This window comes from Cupressus sempervirens, chromosome 5 (genome assembly GCF_028749045.1).
Source record: "Cupressus sempervirens isolate cs-2001-9-10 chromosome 5, ASM2874904v1, whole genome shotgun sequence".
Lineage (NCBI taxonomy): Eukaryota > Viridiplantae > Streptophyta > Pinopsida > Cupressales > Cupressaceae > Cupressus > Cupressus sempervirens.
The window spans coordinates 843,198,071-843,221,019 of NC_143122.1; the positions used below are offsets into that span (position 1 = coordinate 843,198,071).

General features: G+C 31.5%; 1 protein-coding gene across 1 annotated transcript; it reads right to left on the reverse strand.

Annotated features, from left to right (window-relative positions):
* Positions 1-16,297: 16,297 nt before the first annotated feature.
* On the reverse strand, positions 16,298-18,904 carry LOC149558505 (rust resistance kinase Lr10-like). Its single transcript, XM_089786141.1, has 3 exons — positions 18,093-18,904; positions 17,820-17,894; positions 16,298-17,699 (listed from the first exon to the last, which is right to left on the reverse strand). The coding sequence occupies exons 1-3, from the start codon at positions 18,886-18,888 to the stop codon at positions 16,585-16,587; spliced, it is 1,986 nt and encodes a 661-aa protein (XP_089642267.1). The 5' UTR covers positions 18,889-18,904; the 3' UTR covers positions 16,298-16,584.
* Between the last annotated feature and the right edge of the window lie 4,045 nt (positions 18,905-22,949).

The window sequence follows — 22,949 nt, forward strand, 5'->3', positions numbered from 1 at the left end:
ATAGTTGTATTTCTTAGTACAATAGATTAACTAAGAAATACAACTATTGTAGGAACTAATATTATTGAAGAGGAAACAATAATGAACTTGATAAATTTTTTAGGTTAGAAAAGAAGATTTAGTACAAATTGATGATGTGCAATTGGAGCAAGAGAATGAAAAGGAAGCTGAAGAAGAAAAAAAACTCACTAAGGTTACTCATGTTGATTTTGACTGGCATGTTCGAGGTATACATGTTACTATTGATGAGAAAGAAACCAAACATTTTTTTTCTCCATCATTTTTCTCCTTCAATCATTTTGATTTCTTCTCCTTTTCCCATACAAGTGGAATTTAACTTTTGAATATTTTTCCTCTTACCCTATGTATCTCTTATGTGTCTCTAATGTGGATGTCACACCATTCCTTCTTGAAGCTTTCCAAACCCTACCTAACCTATTCTATTTTCCTCTTTAAGTTTTTATAAAAGGGACGCTTCACTCCTCATTTGAGAACTTAGCATTCATTAGGCTTCCTATTGATTTGATTTGACTTTTTGTAATTGGGAAGCATATTGATTTGATTTGGACCTCATAAGACCCATTTGCAGGCCCTTTACCAAGAAGGTGCTTATATAAACCTCTTGGTCAAAGTTGGTCAAATGATCAATTTTCTTGATTTAATATGATAGGTAATGTCTTAGGGTCATTTGATAAAATTTAGGACCTATAATACAAGTTTAATCAATAAGATTTTTAAAATTGCAAATATTGTAAATGTTGCTAAAAAGTTTGCGTTAGCAACTTTTGTAAGAAAATTTGCATATTTTAAACTTGGGAGCATAACCACCCCCCCAATGGCTACAAATAGTTGTATTTTGTTTGATAATGTTTGGATGGTGTTAAATGTGCATTTTATACATCAACTCCTCAAAATTTATGATTAAAGTAAAGTTTTGGTAATTAAAAGAGCAATTTTATCTGTTTTTCCTACATTTTTAGCACTTCTTTGTCCTAGTTTGCATGTGTGGTTGTAGATACACTGAAATATTGTTTAAATTTTGATAGAGAAGAGCGCCCCACTCAATTTTTACCATCTTTGAGGTATTAAAGTTATATATTGAAAGAGAAAACTCATACCGTCTCTGGACTACTTAGAAAATCAGTAAGTTTGAGGGTTTCAAGAAATTTTAGCCCTAACTCGAGATTCCACAAGTGGATTAAGCGCAAATTGTGTGGAATGAAATTTATAAAAATGAATTTTGGTATTTAAAAATAAGAGGCTATGAGGATTAATTTTCTTAATTTTACCAGTGTGCCCTAGGCCAAGCATCTCTATGTGTTTGGTTTAGCAAATGAGCATTTAGGTGCATAGCAAGATTTTGGGAATGAAAATCCACAAACCCATTATGGATTAGGTGAAAAGGAACCCAATGGAAATTTTTGGAAGTGTTGGAAAGGTAGGAGGAGCTAATTGGTGAAGACTTCCTTTGTTATGGAGACCTAATTAGGCCTAATTACCTTAAGGAATTAACTAGGGCAAGTTGACCCAATAATGGATACAATTCTTGAAAACCTAGAGTTTTTAGTGACATCCAAAAGGGTATCCTAAATTAGGATTGGTTTGGACTTTTGTTATGTACATAGGGAATTAACCCCATAAAACCTCTGACCAAAGGGCTAGTAGAGAGAATCCTAGATAAGCCAGTTTGCAACCTCAAGGTTGGACTAGTACAAAATTTAACTAAGTGGGCACAAAATTTAATATCTTTTGTGAGTATGTTAAAGGAACACTAAGGTGCCTCGATGGGCCTAGGATACCTATAATTCATGTTTGATGGTCTGAAGCTCATTTATGACCTAAAATAAATTTAAAAAGGCTTAGAAATCTATTAATGTTATTGTTGTCTCAATGTTGTCATTTTATTGCAAAATTGTCAAATTGACAAAATATTGTCAAAATTAAGTTTCTCATTGGAGAAATGATGTAATAATGTAATGAATGACTCTAGGTGGGTGTATTATTTATTTTATGTCATCATCATTGATGTAATCAAGTAAATCTAAGGCCTTTTGTGTTGGTGGATTTTTTTGAGGTCATTTTGTCAAAAGTTTAAAAAACTCAAATTCAAATTTGGATGACTAGTTGGCTGAAAGTTTGTTTTGGATTGTTTGGCTAGTTTGGGATGCCAGAGTAGTTAAAAAATACATCAACTGCACCCACTTGTGGTTTTTGACGGTGGAGAAATGGTTGGAATATAAGGGAGACCAGTTTCATGAATAAAGATACATGGTTTTACAACATTGTATGTAATATTGAGTAGTTGTGTTTCACCTTTATTTTGGAGCTTGATATGTTTTATTTGAAAATGAACCTTTTATGAACCCTTAATGTCTATAAAATAATTTCTAGACATTTTTATTAGTGTTCTATCTATTTTAGATCCATTTATTGTGATTGTTCCTGGATAGTGTTGTAGGTGACTATTTTACTTTCATTTTGGGAGCCAATGGGTGCATAGGGATCATCACTATTTATGTATCTTTTCTTTCTTTTGGTAATTTGTCCCAAACATGTACAATGCAATGACCTACTAACAAAAATTTAGAGAGCTAGTTGATATGTTGATGATCACCAAGTTTGAGGGAAAGAATGCTCATGAAAATACATGAAAGTTGAGGGATGGATATTTGATATGAGAGTCTATCAAAATGAGGGCACAATTTTATAATGGATTATGCTTGCATATGAAAATTCATGTTGAAACAACTTTTTTTCAAGTTTGGAAGTGTTTGGAGATTGTTTTGTTAATGTCTTGCTTTGATGGTTCATTGGTTGCAGGACTACAAAGTACAAAGAGATGTTCCTAGTTATTGCATATCAATTAAATTTACTAAGTGAGCAAAAAATTTATATCTTTTAGCTTATTGAAAAATTAAATCATCATTGACTAGAATACATCACACTTGTTACAATTACAAACCATTCACTTAGCCAAAAAACTATAGCAAATAAATCACACATTTTCTAGTTTTGTATAATCTTGACCTTTACCATGTAATTGATTGCACTCATTATAAACTTTTCAATTACATCCTAATATGTTCAAGTCTAGAAAAAGTGATTTGATTTGAGAGTAATACTATATGCATATCAGCAATAGTGTTGGTCATGGAACCCTAACTAGCAACTGACATTGATGTCCATTGTGAATAGATAGAAGCAACATAGATGGTTGAAGAATCCTACCCATGTGAATGGACAAGAACCACATTGATATATGAAAAAAACTGTAGAGAAATAATAAGGAAAATAATTGAATGTGCTCAATGATATCATGAAAATCTAATGGACTTCAAAATCAGACTCACCTTAACCAGTTCCTGCACACAGAGACCTCCAAACCTCCTACCCACAATACCAAAATAGTGAAATGATACATAACCCTTTTTTTATGTGAGCTAGGTTTGGTAAAAAACTGACCAAATTGGGCCCATAAACATAAAAAAATAAATTTGGTCAAAATTTTGACCAAATCAGGCTCATAAACAAAAAGGAAAAGAATTCAACAAGCCAAAATACTAAAAATATTAAATCATTTGCACAAAAAACTATACTAGAATGAGAAATATTTATTTGAATTTTTCATCAAAAGATTTGTAAGTGAAGTTAAAGATGTTTTTTCTACACTAGAGTCTAATCTTCATCTTTTTTACACATTTGACATGAAATTACAAAGAAGTTTCATCTTTTGAAGCTCTTTACATCTGAATTTATATTTTCATCAACCTAAGAGTTGTTATTTATAGATTATCTATTATGCTACTCTAGGAATTTTGAAAGACAAATTGGAACTAACATATATTCTATGAGTGTTAATACTTGCCTAACAAATAAAATTTAAAATAATGCTTATTTATATTATATGAGCCATAGTAGGAGAATGAATTCTTTGGATATGGAATAAACATAGTTCTGTAACTATTAGGACATAAGGAAACTTTCAAATAACCTTTCATAGAGTTTGGTATCTTGTCAACTTCCTACCTATAGTTTTATTAATTTGGGACTTCATTAGCTCAAAGGAAGTTTCTTGTTGTATTTTTGAGTTATTAAAAGGTCAATATTCTACCCATGCAAAGCATTTTGGCTTCCACTTTTGAAGTCTTGTTTGTGTTGGTTGGATTTTCTATCTAGTGTACCATAGATATTATTGTACAATCTATATTAATTTCTAATTTACACCCCAAGGATTTTAGTGGAAGAGAATGGAAACAATGAAAGTGTAACTTGTAGTAAGAAAATACATGTTTGTATGAGTAATGTTTATTAATCACAATTGATATTCTCATTTTTTGAAGAAAGTGGTCTAGGGATTGACTTTCAAACCTAGAAATATAGATCAGAATCTTGTAAGGATACTAATATTTCCCATAGATTTTACAAAATACTAAATATTACATCTCTTGTATGTAACTTGCAACTAGATGCCATATTATTTATTTAAATTCTTGTCATTCTTTCAATCTTTAAAAAGAAAACACATACTTTCTACCTATCAATTCATGTACTATGATTCAAAATATTAGGGGTAGAGTTGATTTCAAGTCTTCCAATCAATTTTCTCAATCACCTCTAGAAAGCCATACCAATGATGTACAATTATTGACTTTTTTGTAGTATCGTGATCTACTAACAAGTGCTATTTGAAAGAGATCATCTAAATTCTATTAAGAAATATTTTCATAACATCAATTCAATCATTGGAAATAGTGGAAGACATCGACTATCTCCAGCCTTCTCAAGTATTTTATATGGACAAATCCATACAAACCTTCTCCACTATCAAAAGAACAAGACAAAATTTCTCATAATCACACATAATTTGGCATCTAATATAAAATATATATTGATTTTTGAACTCTTTAACTCCTTAACACAATGTTATTAAATTTGTGTATCTAAACTTAATGTATAATGCCACTATTAATGGTTTCAAATTTTTATGTCATGATGTTTTCTAGAAATTATTAAATTATAGTAATAACCCCCCCATGGTTAAAAATTAATAACTCAAATTTTATTCACAATTCTAATATTTGACATTTTGTTAAATAGTACATAAGAAACCTCGAATATCGCAACAATGCTCTATCTACTCTAGATCCTCTACCACTGATGGATATGATAATATTTTTTCTTTTAAGTCTGCATGATTTTTTCAAATTGATATTGATGCATTAACATTTGTAAGCATGGAATTCTGAAATTGAAAGGATTCTTAACATAATCAATACTACATTTTTATTGAATCATAATGAAGCTACAATAATTGGTTACAATTGAACTTGAAAGTTAATTTTATAATTTCCAGAGTACCTAGTATACCACAACTATTTCCTACCACCTAAAATTTTTAAATTCAAAATATATTCACTTTGCATAAACAAAAAATAAGAACATTTCTATTGTGCAAAACAATCTCTCCAAAGTCATATAGGAAATCAAGAGCATAAATCGCCACCCAAGAACTAATCACAAATGCTCAATGAATCCAAGTGCATGTATACTAGTTCAATTGGAAACCACCAACAACTCCCTACATTTCTGAAACTTCCTATACAATGTTGAACAGAAAATGGACCCTTATGCATCTATTTCATCAAAGGCAACCTCCAAATGTTGGACATGGGCTTCTTTATCCAATTTTTAGGTGCACTAAAATAGATGCCAACCAAATAATAGCATAGTCCAAATTTAAATCACCATTAAATAATGAATTCCATAGGAAACACCATCTTCCCAGCCACATGATTTAGAGTAGGGAAGTCACCATATAATGCTAAGTTCTCTAGTAAATAATAAGCTTATTTTCCATAGTAGAAATAGTAAAGGAAGCACTAGAATCAAACACTCACATAAAACCCTTATACTTCAGCAAGGGTGTAGAATATAAGAACATAGAAAAATGACAAAGGAAACAAAAGAAATTAATATTAAAGTGCAATTTTTCCAATTAAATGAGCTCATATTTATAATTCCTTGTTGACAAAAGTTTCTAAAAGAAATCAACTTCAAAAACTATCAAAGTTTTACAAAAGAAATCAGCTCTTGAAAATTTCCAACACAACATCACTTTATATATTTAATACATGGCTTAGGTGTATAATAAATGGCCCCTTCCAATAGTGACTCAACCCTCAACTTAAGTAAAATTATAAATTTAAATTATAACTTTATAATAAGCCATTTAATGATTACTAATAATTTGGTGAATAAAAATATAATAACTCCCAAAATACGCATCATTTAAATATGTTGTCTAAAATAAGAGTCATGCCTCTTATTTTTTCCATATGACCATATGTAATTCCCAAAAATAGAAAGGATCGATCTCAATCAACATCCAACTTACCAAAAATAGTAAATACACAAAACTAGGCTCAAACAAAGTCCAGTCTGAGCCAAACAAACACCAACCTGTAGCTTACTAAATTATGGAGAAGATAAGACCCTCTAAAGCATATCATTGCCTTAGAAGTGCCTCTATCCATAATAATTAGTCTATGAGGACAACAATAATACACTAATTCCTAAAACTCTAATTCTAATGAAATTGGGGACATTACAATTATATTAAATAATAAGTGACATCTCCAAGTACTCTTAACTCTTATTTTTGATAATTAGTCATACTAGTACATGTACCAATCTCCAAGCTCCCCAAGTACTCCAATCTCCTAGTAACCTTGGAAAATACCTTTGACTTGGGAGTGTATCTCATTACAAGAATATCTACCATGGAAAAAGCATTGCATATATCCTATTCATTAGTGATGAGTATAGAAAACTATTCAATACTATTGTATGGATCCTATTCATGAGAGATGAGTAGAGAAATTTTTTTAGCTAAGAGATAATAACATGAAGCTATGAACAAATAAAACTATTGTAAAATTCAAAAAATAAATTCCCTATAAAGACATGTGATGTCCAAAGTAGCTATGTTCGGTATTGTGTGGATATTTCTCTCTTATTCTAATTAGAGATGGTTGATGTATGTGAGAGGGTACTATGTAAAAATATTATGAAGCCATAGTTCTTCATATATAATGAAATAAAATATTATAACTAATGGGAAATTAAACTCCATAGTGATTTTAATCTATGGCTAACAAATAGAGAATTCTGATACAAATTTCTTATAGAAGTTGAGTAGAAATTATTGATTACTAGTGCCATGATTCTACCCAATAGATTGATATTGCATAGAACATAAATTTTTAGTCATGGTAGTCATTTGGATCAACACAAGGATATTTATGTTATTTCTTCTAGACATTCATTGGTCATCCAATACTATTTCTTGCATCCTATTTTTTAATTAAATTGAATTAATGTTTAGATAGTGGCCTACTTCAAGCAAATGGGAGCTATGATATTATCTTATTAGTTATGATTGTAGTGTCAAATACAACCACTTCTAAAATGAAATAATGTAAGTTATTGATCCTCACTTAATATTACATATTCATCATGATTCTAATATTTTTTCATACTCATTCATTGTGTTCTATTGTCTAGTTTATGTGGAATTTGGCAAGTTACTTTGTGAAATTCAATTTGGGATTCTCATTGTTACACTATTTCATTTGAAAACTACCATCTTTCATTTCTTAAAATCACTCTAAAGATCTCATTTCCTATCATACATTTCAAGGATAACAACATATACATTAGGAATCAACTAATTATGTTTCACTTTCACTTATACCCTAGGCATGCATCACATATTTGGGAAGGTTATCCATTCAAATTTTCAATGACATACTTACAAGAGCCAAGTTCACTGCGATCAAGTCATAGTAGTCATGGGCTCAGGTGTGTCGTTGCATACTATGCCTCACTATATACTACCTTAATGGGATGTTAAATTGTTATTTCTCTTAACTAGAAAAGTAATTTTATCTACTCGGAGATATATACCCTTGATTTCAAGGTCCTCAAATAGGTTTGATTGAAAATTTTGAGGAAATTTCTCCTCTTTAAGACTTATTATATTGTTTGAAATCCTAATGAATACTAAAAAATTAAATGATCCAATTTTTTTCTTCTCTAGGTTATAGCTTACAAAGAAAGGTTGACTAGTAGCTTTGGCAGATACTATTCATAGCATGGAATTACCTCTTACTAAAACACATTTTGCAATAATATATTTTCTCTAACTTTGTTATTAGTTGATAAAATCTAAATATCAATCTTATGTTCATATATTTCTTATATTAGACAACATTTGTTTAAAAATGTAAAGTATATAGAAAAGTTATTAAATGCTTTGTAAAGGTAAGAATGTTTTGTAACCTTAAAACTACAATTGTAGCATAAATTTTTACTGCATTGTCTCTTTCATTCTTGATTTTAGTTCTTTCTCCTTGGGCATCCACTTACATTTTCAATATATTCTTGTTTGTATTATATTGCTTTACAATGTTAAGAAAAAGTAAGAACAATATGCCAATTATATGTAGATTTCCATTATTTTCTAATTTAAAAATTAGCATTGTTATATTTTTGTAATGACTTATCAATTCTAGGGATGTGGGGAACTAGATGATTACAAGTTTCTAGATTTTCTAGAATAGTATGTTGACAATTTCAGGCTTTATGATCTGATTGGAGGACAACACTTGAATATTTTCATGGCTAGACTATAGAGTGCCCATCAAATCATTGTAGTAAGCCATGGTTATTATTGGGAATATAAAATTGAGGGAGGATAGGATGTACATGAACTGATGAAGGAGAATTCATGAAAACTAAAAGGGATTGTGAATTTTATTGATGATATAGAATGGAACCCAAAATTAGATGTCCATCTCAAGAATGATAGTTATGTTATTTATTCTATAAAATACTTAAACTAGCAAGCCTTCATGTAAATTTAGATTTTAAAAAGATCTTGGCTTTCCTATGTGCTTTGATGTGCCATTGATAGGCTTCCTTGGCTATTTAGACCATCTGAAGGCTATATATTTAGGACTTGGTATGATATCTTTATACTTGGAATTTTCTAAGTATGAGTATATTTTTTAAAAGATGAATTTTATTTTTTGTTCATCGTGATGAATACATTTGTGAAAAATTATAATGAAGAATAGATGACATGAAATTTATGCTATGTAGATATTTAAATTGCTTAGTAAAGGCAAGCTTATGTATCTTATGGATCCAAAATTGGGAGATAATTATTGGGTGAAAGAGGTTTTGAGATTTATTCAAGTGGCCCTTCTATACATCAAGGAATCAGTTATTGTCAACCATAAATGAGCCCAACACTTTCAATTCTATTAGGGGATGATTTCATTGATGATATAGGCAAAATGGAGCTATGAAGATTTTTTAATTGGAGCTTCACTACTCTAGTCAAGTATAAAATCCTTTAAGAACACTAGCAATTACTTCAACTCTTATGGTTCTTCAATCTCTTGTCAAAAATGTGGTGAGCTCTTTGGTGGGAACTATGGTTCCTCAATCATTTTTCAACCATTTTTTCTCATTGTAAAAAGGAATGTACTCCTATCGACTCTTTGTTGGACGTACATAAAGGTGGAACTAGTAGTGTTTAATGTCATGTTGATGTTGTGTTCCTTTGGTGGATTAAGTTCCACATTATTTTATAAGAAAATATTAATAATAAATGGAACAAAAAATTACTTTTGAAAGAGCCTTCATCTACCATATCCTTCCTGAGTAAAACTCTTGAGGCCATTTGTGGGTAAGAAGGTCAAAACCTTCTTTAGTAGTTTAATCTTCTAAATTGGAATTCTTCCATTTCACGGTAGACTTTTGATCCAATCTATACAACAAAGGGAAGAGAGTGTGTGAATAAGTTGAAGAATAATCCCTTTAAGACCATTCTCAAACTAGTTAGTTTCAATCTTCCATCTTAGTGGAACAAGCATATAATCCTAGTAATCACTGACCTTATTTCGTAGTTGCAAAATTAACACATTCTTTAATACAAAGAACACTGGGTGGAATTCCAATGGAGGTTTTTTTGTCAAAGGATCCAATCATAAATAAAGATCATTATAGTTAGAGAGCTTAATCTTCTCCATGATCTTTGAACTATGATATAGCTAGAAGAAGGAATCTTGTAGATTGTTTAAAAAAATACACATCCCCTATAGTTGGGATAATAGAAAAGCACTAAATGGACCAGCCTCATCCTAGTTAGATCAAATTGAACCTTTATTTTTTATCACTTATAAACATAGATTGGGTGGGAGTGGGTGACCCCATGAGAAATTATATAGGAATGATTATGCCTATATGTCGTTAATTTGGATACAAAAACAACACATGGGGAAAAAATATTAGCCATTTTCCTTGGTGTTAAAATTGGGATTTGGAAAGGTTTCATGAAAGTTATTGTGGAAGGAGATGCACTTAATGTGATTAACATTATGATAATTAAATTTGACATGGGATGAAATTATAGGGATGTTATCAATAAGACTAAGCAATGAACTTCCATGACATATGAAGTGACCTGAGCTATCATATTTGTTTGGAGGTAAACAACATTGTTAATAGTCTAGCTTAAAAGGGTAATAACAATGCAATGGTTTCTTGTGCCACCAAGAAAGAAACCCCACCAGTAATAACCTTACTATCCTCCCACAAAACCACAAATTTCTATGAAATCTCAAGGTCGTATCCCTTCATGCTAGGAAAATATGTTGTCGTTTTCTCTCTTTCTATAATATGTCTTATCTTGGAGCAATTTTCAAACTCCTACCATCAATCTAGTTAAATTTTATATAGTACTCCACCCATTATGGGGCCAAATTACCTTTCTTGTAAATAAAAAGGATAAAATAGTGGTACCCATAATACTTAACTAATTGAGACTTCTTAAATTTTTAGGCAAGAATAATCTCAATTAGAAAAGAATGATTAATAAAAGGGAATGTAGATGAAGAGCCAACCTAAAAGCTAGGAAAAAATGCAATAAATGACAATATTAAACTTTATTGATTGTATTGTCAATATTATTCAAAATGGAAATATCTTTCATGATAACTATATGATCCTCCAAGGGTATAGACTACATGTCATCCCATATTTTCATGTTGTTTATGTACTTTCCCTTTCCAATCTATGACAAACACCCTTGGGTGAAGAACATGGTAGTTTTTTAATCTATATGGATACTCAAACCTTCTTTTACTTGATATTTAAATAACTACAACTTCTTTCCAAGTTTTTCCTATTGTTATTACTATTTCTAGTCATAATCTACAATCATTTTTAAAATCATCTTTAATCCTCATTTAGTATGGGTTGCTTCACCATTTAGATTTGTAGATTCAACATGTATAGGAAGATATGTTTGGAACACTTGTTATGATGAACTATTATGGATTTAGAGTATAAAAAGGAGCAATACACCAATTAAGAGTGTGAAACTCACATTTGATACTTGAAATCATCCACAATTATGAGATATGGTATGAATGACAAGGTAACATATGTCCTATCACTACATTGTGTTTATTTCTTGATGATATTTTAACCCATGTTATTATTTCTTTCTAGTCTATGTTAACTACTTGTTTGTTGTATAAATTGTTAGTTTGATTCTTCTTGGTGGAAATGATATTCTTGAAGGTTTTGGAAGAAAATATTTACTTTCTGAAAATATGATCATGTTTGTTTCAATGTTTCAAAATTTTGAGCTCGAGATCCTATTAGGAAATCATATTATATTGCAATATTAAGCTTAAAATTAAAAAGTAATTAATCTTAAATACAAAATAGTTGCAATATTAAAAAATTAGAAATTTACATTCAAACAAAAATCTAACTACAAATTATATAGAAGAAAATGTATTTTTGTTAGCAAAATGTTCAACACTCCCCTCAAGATTAGTGATAAAGGCTTCATTGCCTCATATGCACTATGAGTTGAGTGGTTGTATCAGACAATAACAGATCATCTTTTGGTGCAATGATATCCCCACTCTAACAAGTGGTATAAGAGGTAACACTTAGGGGGGGACTATTAGCAAAATGTTTAGCTCTCCCCTTGGGATTTGCCCCACTCTAAGAAGTGGTGTGAGAGGTAACACTTAGGGGGAGACTATTAGAAAAACATTTAGCTCTCCCCTTGGGATTTGCCCCACTCTAACAATTTTTAATTAAATTTAAAAAAAAAAAAATTAAACAAAAATGATAATGAAAACTTGGATGCTAGAGTGGTTAGAGGTAAGGTCTCGAGAGAGGTCTCATTTAATATTTAACTTAACACTCTTAAGGAAAATGTAATCTTTTTTTTTTTTGGTAAATAATATAATGTTATTTTATTTAATTTTATCTATATTTCTAATACAAACAAAAGTCCTAATTCTATCTCTACTCATAACCCTACTCCTTATCCAAGCACTAATTTTATAACTAACCTTAATACCAAGTTTAGCACATATCCAATTATAAACTCAAACTTTTATCTTGTTATTAAAAAATAATTCTTACCCTAATCTTAAATATGACCTTCCACTACTTGATCCTAACTCTATGGCTATGCCTTACTTTCTCTAAGATAATAATCTTTTCATTAGTAGCTAACCTTGATCTTAACTCAAATCCTAATCTAAGACCTAATCTTAGCATTATGTATAATTCTAACTGAAATCTTATTTGATCTTTAACCTCAACTCTAACTCTATTATTCAACATTGACCTTAACCTTGCCTCTAATTGAAACCTTAATCTAACCTAAACCTTAATCCTAACCCTATTTCTCTCAACTATAATTCTCACCCTAAAGCTAACCATTTTATTTGCTCTTATTTTATTTCTTATCACAATCATTACCCTAAGCTAAATTGTAACTCTATTTGTATCCCAACATTAACACTAAATAATAGACTTATACTTAATCTCATCCTCATTTCTATCTCTATTCCGATTTATAACCCTAATTCTATTGATAATGGTTGAGTTATTTAAATTGAATGTTAACACATGCTATTAACATAAATAATAAAAAATTATTTATGGTTGCGAACTATTCATTGATAGCGAGGCATGTGGTTGTAGCGCTTCTCTGTAGCGTAACATCTTTGACTGCAATAATCAACTAGCGTCTCACTTACGGCCTTATCGCGAAGAAAACAGTTGTCGCCATCAACTTCTTTCGTATTTTTTCTCCATTTCTAAAGTTCGTCTGTTCTAACATTCTCATTATCGAAATTATATTGAAAAATGTAAATGGCCAACTCCCTGTAAATGTCGTATATAATTCTGCTACCTTTACAGCTTTTTTTTGGCATGTCCAAAGTTACTTGAAGTGTTTTTTTAATTTTATTTCTTAGTAATTTTGAAGTGTTAGAATAAGAATATTCTTTGTCTTCAAATCTTGAATTACTAGTATAATTTAATTTATGATTAATTTTTTTAATAGGAAATAGATTTTCAAATAAGGAAAAAATTATACATTATATATATTTTAAAATCGAACAAATGAAACTCAATGTTTAATACTTAAAAAAAAAAGAAAAAAGGAATGACCACTTGAAGAACAGCTACCTGTAATTTCATTAAAAAAATATAAAGAACATTTCCGCATTTATCCTACTGTAGTCATCATATAGATATACAACATAAATAAACTCGTAGTTCGTGCTATGGGTTGGAAAAATACAAGGTTGCGATTAAGATGAGTGAGAATGAGGCAGAAATATAATAATTTAGATGATTGAGAATGAGTTGAAGTAGCCAGTTGTGAATGCATTCAAAGGACAATTTATTGTTTTTAGTCAGAGAAATATATGCGAGTCAAAAATGATAAAGACAGAGAAAATAGAAAAGATGTTTCTTAAAATTTGTTTCATGATTATATGATTACATTTGAGTGTTTGTAAAATGTAGTAGACTAAATATAAGTATTTATATGTTGGAAAGTCTATAGGGAATGTATAATGACATATGTTATTTAGAAAGTCATAATGAAAACAATATCTCATTACATTAGTGAGTGTGAAATCTATAATAATCTACCAAGCAATTGAAAAAGTACATAACATATTCATCATGTTTGAAAAAAATGCGTTTAACATTTGGAAAAAGAAAATTGGGTAGAAGAAAACATACTCCATAAGGACCATAAGGAGGAATAAAGAATGAATTATTGTTCATCCTAGAATTATTTGTCCTCAATCAACCCAAACTCAGTCTAGAATTTCAACCTAAGCACATCTTACTAATGTAATTAGATATTAGTGCTCTATATAAAGAGATGAAGAGGTATAGATATAGATGTAAAATATTAGATATAATCAATAGATTCAGCCCGTGTTTATTATGCAATCATGAATGACTGGATGTTCTTTTGACTTCTGTATCACTCCTCCTTGAAAATGGAAGCTTCCATTTATTAAAGTAAAATGTAGAATACATCATAAATTATTAATGTATTTTGATTTTTTCATTCTCTCCATGAATTGAAGCTTCTATTTTTCTAACAATTGCCAATCAAAATAAATTCAGACATTATAAAAATAAAACTATTTTAATGCACAAATAAAAAGACCATAAATTAAATGCTTTGGTGGCAAAAGTCAAATACTTTGGCGACATTTCTAATACTTTGGAGCAATTGAGGTCACATTGTACTAACCAAGAAATTCAAGTACACTGTTCAATTCTCAACTTCTCGTGTAGGTTGGTCTTGGCAGTCTTATACTTGAAGGCTTTTGTTTGATAACCTTACCCTTATTTTTAGGAATATTTGAATTACAAATCCCTATATGAATCCCTGAAATAGACCCATGATGACCTGGCTACAATAGCTAGCATTGGCCCTGATTATACTTATGGAAAAATTGTGTCAGTCTATGTACTTGACCTTGGCCATGATAGACCCCTCATGCTGGACCGTTTAGACCTTGGCCTTCTTAGAGTTTGAGTGATTACAATTGCAATGGTCGCCATGTTATAACCTAGACCCATAATAGCTATATCATACCGCTGAATTGAAGTAATTTTAATTGATGTACAAATATAGTTGACAAGAGTTACTTTATACGGCACTAAAGAATCTAGATTTGATCCTCTACAAACATTTAGAAAAAAAAAATTACAAAATTTTTCAATGGACAATACTCTGATACAATTCAGTATCTTTTTCTCTTTAGATTGATTTTCTTGGCTCATCACAAGACACCTGAGATTTGTACCTTGTATGTGGGCAATTTGGATTTGCATGGAGAGAGAGCCAATATTGTTGTGGGTGCAGTAGCTCTGGTTTTGGTTGAAAAATCTCCTAAAAACTTTGATGATAAACAGAGCGGTCATCTAGCATCTGGAATCATGGACAAGGTGCATAAGGCACATCACAGTGAAATTGTCAGATCAAAGCCTCCTGTATGACACTCTATTGCCTCTCAAAAGTGCTACACAATATTTCTACAGTCCTAGTTTTTTGGGAAAAAAAAATGTCTACTGGGAAAATGGCAATACTCAACGAGAAAAAATGTATTTATATTTTTGGAATGCATTTAATTCAGAAATTTCTTCAACTCTATAGTTTATGACATGATTATTCCGTCTTCTTTAATACACCCTTGAAAAAAGTACTTATCACACTATCCTCTAACAATTTTGTAAACAATAGAAATCGTGATTATTAATATTTAAATTTGATATTATTTCTGAAAACATATAAAATAATTTAAATAAAAAAATCTATATATTATGTGAGAAAAATATTATGTAAAAATTAAATTATTAAGATTTTAATAGGAATATTTAAGTAATAAATAACAGAAAATTACAATTAGCAAAATTATAAAATTATTTACAAAATAATAGTTTCATCAGCAAAATAATGCTATTCTAAAAACAAACCAGTCAAAACCTATATTCTCTTTACAATATTTTCTTCATCTTATGATACTGAAAAGCATGAATATAGCTAAAGAAAGTATCTATTACCCAAAAAAAACATGGTGTTTTATTTTCGTCGCAGGCCATCAAGAGGCTATGACTCCATAAGGAATTTTACTTGGTTGACTTTCTCATGGATATGTTCGTTATATAATAAATAATTTAAAATATTTTCAAATACATTTAATTAGTCTGTAAAACATTTAAACTAAGCTCAATCAAATCAAAACAAAATTAAATTTTGATGAACTAATTCTGGATTAAAAATTCGATGCGTAAACCCTTTCCGTCGTGTCCTATAATTTAGATATTGAAACAAAATTTATGTGTATTCGGCATCGCACAATTTCAGTGATCATCACGATAATTTTTTGCACAAGGAAAGACGTTTTATTACAATATTGAAGAAAAGAAAATACAGTGGCATTATAGAAGTAGGACACTTAAACATGAAATGAATAGTACACGGGAACCGCGAGAACTTACCCTAAAAAGTGGTTTTCCTGTCTTCATCCAAAAGAAGACAACAGTTTTGTATATTATATACATTTCTAAAAAGTATAAGTTTGGCAATTACAAAGAAAGAAAACTTATGGCAGCGTTAACCTGATAGATTTGTCTATGTAGATTAAATAACAACCTTGTGATCACGCATCACATGCTAGAAGATGAATCCGAGGCTGGTAACTGGATTGGTGTATCAACTGGAAAAGGCTGAGGCGGTATAACCATATCAACGGTACCTTCTAACATTTGAATCACTCTACTCATAGAAGGCCGGTTAGAAGGGTTGTATTGAATACACCATAACCCCAGCATACTCAACTTCTTAGCTATACCTTCATCTTCGTCATCTGTTATATCTTCTCCTCTCAGATTTCTGAATTCTCCCATTTCGACCTGTTTGAACGCCCATTCTGGATAGTAGAATTTGCTGGATCTGCTTGCTCTCATATCAAAGTTCTTTCTTCCACCCACCATTTCCATGAGCAACATACCATAGCTGTAGACATCTGATCTATCAGTCACAGGTCCATTGCTTCGACACCACACCTCTGGAGCTACGTAGCCAGGGGTTCCTCTAGCGCCTGTCAGAGAAACATGGCTTTCTTCTCTATCGGTTAATTTTGCCAGACCAAAGTCTGCAACCTTTGGGGAGAAATTGGCATCCAACAACACATTATGAGGTTTTATATCGCAGTGCAATATCCTATTTCGGCATTCATCATGAAGATATGCAATTCCACGAGCTGTACCCATTGCAATGAACTGCAACTGTTTCCAATTCAATACATTTTGACCATCTTCATGGATGTATTTTTCCAGAGAACCATTGATCATGAACTCATAAATCAAAGCTCTTTTAGACCCTTCCAAGCAATACCCTTGGAGTCGTACAAGATGTAAGTGGTGGATCCTTCCAATGGTAGCCACTTCATTCAGAAATTGTATTTGACATTGTTTCGATTTATCAAGTGTTTTGACTGCTATCACAGATCCATTGGGAAGCTGACCTTTGAAAACTGTACCGAAACCTCCTTGACCAAGTTTAATTGCAAAATTCTGGGTGTACCTTTTAATCTGACGATAAGAATATCTTGTTGGAGTTCCTGCTTGTAAGAAGTTCTCAATTGAGGGAGGTGCAGAATCAAGGGGATCCATATACCCTCTAATGCTTTGCTCCTCTTGTTGCTCTCTTTTCTTTCTATATCTTCTGTAAATGAAGATGATAATGGATATAATGAAGACACCAGATATAGCGCCTACAACTGCAATGAAATACATAATTAGTTCTAATGAACAAGGTATGGCGCTACTATCCTTGATGGAAATTTTAAAACAGACAATTAATTTTGAATGGAAAAAGCCGACGGTCCAAAGTAATTTACCTGCTACATACTTTGAGATCTTAGGCCATATTCTAGTCCACCGTGTCTCTTTGTCAAAAGAGTCTGCTAGTTTTTCTGCAATAAAAAGCAAAAGCATATAATACAACTTTAAAACTAAATAATGCATCTTTCTCTATTTTGTAATTTCCCAACCAAATTCAATGTTCTAAGCTTTTCCAGAATTTTCTCTTTATTTTCTAATTATGAAAGTCTGAAAGGCCTTTTCAGCTTGCCTTAACTATTAATTATTAAATTCAGAACTATGAAACTTACCGCCTGAGCAGTTTTGTGCGTGGGGACCGTCGGGACAAATGCACGCTGTGTAGTATTGAGAGGTGCTGTAATAATAATAAGGGCCGTAACCATAACAAAATCCCCCAGAGGCTTCGCAGGATGAGCACCCAACGCTCTCATTCCATGTGACATCGAAACCTGTCTTGAGGAACTCCCTCAGATTCTTTTCATCACTGATGTTGTAACTCTTTTTGTTCGGAATGATAACACCATATCGATCTGCGCAACTGTGGTCACTTCTTGCGGGGGACAACTGAGAAGGAAGGAAGTAGCACAAAGTGTCTCCGCGTCTGCATTCCAAACACTCGATGCGTTGAAGAGTATTGCTATACGAAGGTTCCTTCTCACAGATAAGAACGCTTCCCGATTTGTATTTATCAGATAGAGAAAATCCCGAATGTGACCAGTCGTAATTGTCCTCAACATAATCTTTTCTTAAGTAAACTGTGGTTCGGACATCGCAACTATCGCGAAAACTGTCACACGCAATCCGAATGGTTCTGTTTGTATAACTTAACTCCGTGATATCTCCAACTACCCTATACCACTCTCCCGGACAGAAAAGCAGCGAAGGAGAAATATATAATAGAGTGCTTTGATTCCTTCTGCACTCAACAGTAGCAGAGCCGCAGTCGTTGATGGGGTATTTGATGAGGGAATGGTTGCACGAACGAGGAGAACATTTCTGATACGAAGGATATGCGAAGACATGATTGGGGAACAACGCAGCAGAGCATATTAGAAGAACGCGAAAGAGAATACATGAGAAACCCATGAAAAGTGAGTAACACTTGTGTTGCAAAAGCAAGTTATGAATCTAAGATCTCCTGGTCTGTTATTTGTAGAAGATGAGGCAAGGAAGGAACAGTACAGAAATATAGTCACACTTGACCAAATGCAGTCGTCTGAAGCAAGGAAGGAAAAATAGTGAGTGAAGAAACAACACGGAAACATGTAGTCGAAAAATGAACATAGATACGTTACTATAGTGGAAGAAATATCTTCTTCTAATTTATTTAAATCTATTATTAGCGAATTTGTTGTACTACAATTAAAGTTGCCAATGTCGGGTTGGAATCTCCCAAGCCCCTGCGAACAAGCTTCGGAGTAGTGTTGGAGATGGAACTGCAGGTTTGGGTCAACAGTGAGTTAATAAAATATAAAGGAGCGCGGAAAACTAATACGCTGGGAAGTAATAATAGAATTGGTAAAAGCTGAAGAAAAGACTAAAATTAAAAAGTAGAATATGAGATAGGATTTTCAATGAAATTGCTCCGAATTATACAAAAGAAGTGGAGGGAAATGACTTTAAAGGCCAACCATTCCATCGGATCCATCGGAGATATCATATTCCAGTATTTTTAATTTTTTAAACGTTTTCATAGATTTTCCCTTTGACAATCTATAATGTTGGTTAGTTGATTAGGAGTTGAACATCTTTGAGGCTTCGTGGCAAGCCCCTATTGTTGAATTTAATTAGCAATATATTTATTTTATCTTCTTATATTTTTGTTTCCTTGCTCCCAAAATATCTAGTCTCTTGTTTCTTAATTTCCATCTCTTTTCCTTGTCTCTATTTCCATTAAATGTGTATAGCACAATTCTGAAATGTAAATATTTTTTGTAAATATACATAACTTTGTACTTACTGCATACAGAAGATTGAGATGGACTACTTTATTTTCAAGATTAGTGTAAAAGAATCTTCAAAATGTTGCTGGAACAATATGATAATAATAATAACAAATTGTATGGAAAAAAAATTTCATGTATGAATTTGTGGAAAAGAAAGAAAGTTAAAAAAAATGTTGTAGAAATAGCAACACAAGTGCTAGCATAACTAGGTACCTCTATTTTATTTTTATTTTGAATACAATGAAGAAGTACTCATTCTATATATTGTCCTCAAACAAAATGTTTGTATCATCTAAAAATATTTTTGAAATGAAAATCAGTTTTGACTCGACTCATTTTCTCTCTATCTTAATTTGCAATGTTTTTATTATCATTTTCATTTTACCCTTTCTCACTCTCTCCCTCTCTCTATATAAGAGCCAAAGGTTATTACTAGTCAAAGTTTGTTTACAAAATATTTAAAAGAGTTGAAGGGTCTTTCAAAGTAAAGCATGGAAGCTCCAAGTAGGAGCTTGACAAACACGCATATCCCATGTATCAAAATAAAAAAGTATGATTATTTGGTAGTCACAATAAAGACATTATTTTCTTGACAGTACTTATAGGATCTTGTTGAAAATGGATACCCAAATTAACAAATAAAACATTGCATAATGCATAGTGTGAAGAAGATAATGTTTTATTGAAAGATAACAAAAAGAAGGATTTAAAAGATTTATTTTTAATATTTCAAGAGGTACATGAGAGCACATTTCCAAGAATTGAAACAAAAATATATCCAACCAATTGTGGGATATTTTTCAAATTGCCTACAAAGGAATTGAAAAGGTGAAGATAACCAAAATATAAATACTAATAAGATATTTTGATTCATTCTTAATTCATCTCATTAGCTTATTAAATTACATTACATCCCATATTGGGTCACGTGATGAAAAGTGAGTGGTTGAAAATATTTTAACATGTTATCCTCAAAGATTCAACACTATTGTAGTCAAATTAGAAGAGACAAAGAATCTATCACAATTTTGAATTAATGAGCTCCATGTATATCTCATTTCATCATAGTTTGCATTCATATTTTCTGGACATATGAAAACACTCTCAATTGGTGCATGTTACTACTTTGTGATTTTTATTGATGAGTACATTCAAAGAAAACATGAATCAACTTTCTAAAAATGTGATGTCCCAAATACTATTGCATAATATTTTTTGTTTTATGACCAATAGTTAATGTCTCTCAAGCCCACTCTTTATTTTATTTTGCTCTAACTTCTCAACTTGTCAACATTTTGGTAATCCTTCAGAAAGTTTCCTCATAGCCCTTTATTAGGCAATCTTGTAGGTTATTTTAGGCATATGATTTTTTTTATTTTATAGTATGTGAATTCTTGTTGGAGTTCTATATTTTTAACCATTTTAGATGTGAGAAATCTTCCCTACTTGGTTTTTGTAGTTTCAATGGGTATCAACCATCACCCTATCCCATCCATTGTATTACTTTGCTTTAGATTTGGCACATTTGGAGTGTCATCTTTGTTTATCAAATATGGGTTTTGGCAATAAAATGTTACATCTTTGTATTGGTATATGCTTTTATATTTGGTTGCTATTTGGTGCATTCAATAAACTATATCTTCCCCTTGGCATCTCCAACTCACTTCCTTTGACACGTTCCTCAAATAGTACAACGGCATCAACATTTTCCCTCTAGCATTTTTCCATTGGTGTTTCCCATAGATACATTCCCTTGGGTACTTTTCCTCGTGGACTTTCTTTTAGGCACATTCTCTTAGGTGTTTCCTTCAAGAAATTTCCTTTGGGTACTTTCCCTTAGGTGTTCTTATTTGGCACTTTTCGTTGAGACATTCCCTCTGGTACTTTCCCTCAAGTGTTCTCCCTTAAATACCTTCCCTTGGGTAGAGCCTTACTTTAGACCAAGTTCTCTTTAGGACAACATTCTCCTTCGAGTTGAGTTCTCCTTTGGGTCAAGTTCTTCCTTAGGTTAAGTTTCCCTTCGATTGAGATCCTCTTCATACTAAACTCATCTATATTCAAGATAATCTTTGGAACATTACAGTGGTATCAGAGTTGGTGATCTTGCCAGCCTATTAGTAACATTGGATGTCACCAAGTTCTCAATCAGTAGGAAGGAATGAAGCACTAAGATGACACAAATTTTAATTGAGATAATAAAAGGACAAAAAAAAAAAATAAGTGATTTTTTTTTAATGGACAATGAAAAACTTGGTCAATCCTTGGAAAAGGGGTAAGAAAAATTTTGCGAGACCCTTCAACATTTCATAGAAGGAAGGAAAAATAGAGGACATAATGGCCACAATAATAACAATATCAATGAGAGGCTTCACAAAAATCACTACTACACATGACCAATGATGCAAATATTTACCCAATGGTTAGAAAAATGTGGGGGACAAGAGCAAATTTTCTTTGAGATGCAAGACTAGATTGATGTCAGATTTGGAGTAGAATTATGCAAAAGTTTATATTAATTTATGGATGAGATATTCTATAAGGAAGGGAATGATGATATTAAATATAAGATTGGAAAACTAACCTTATCATGCTTTGATGGATTTGGACATGCACCAACACGAGCATGGGTTTAAAAGGCTGATACATACTTTAAGCACAACCCCATGCTAATCAAGAAGAAGAGTTTATCAAGTTTGTGACACTTCACCTAGATGGAATTACTCATGAATGGTGTCACTATGGGATGGTCACCCTTGGTCATGATTGAGTCACTTCATATTCCAACTTCATAGCAACACTTATATATTTATTTGATGGAAAGGATATGGAGCTCAACTTCAAGGAATTGGCAAAACTAAATCAAATGGGATTGGTAGAGAGATACATCACATAATTTTAGAGATAATTAGTACAAGTGATTGAGATTTTAGAGATAAGACTTTTATCTTTTAAAGGTATGTATTGGATAAATTCTTATTGAAAGCATGAATACAGATGATATTCCTATGGGGGAGTATTGTAGAAACATGATTAGATCATTATCATGATGATATGTTACATTCATGATTGTGTTTGTCATTGATGTCAACAAAGTAGTTTTCTACGATATTTGATAGAAGAATAACAGTAATGATTAAGTTGGTCGAGATAGATCATTGAGTATTTTACTAGTGAGCTTAATGGGAGATACTACTAAGTGTC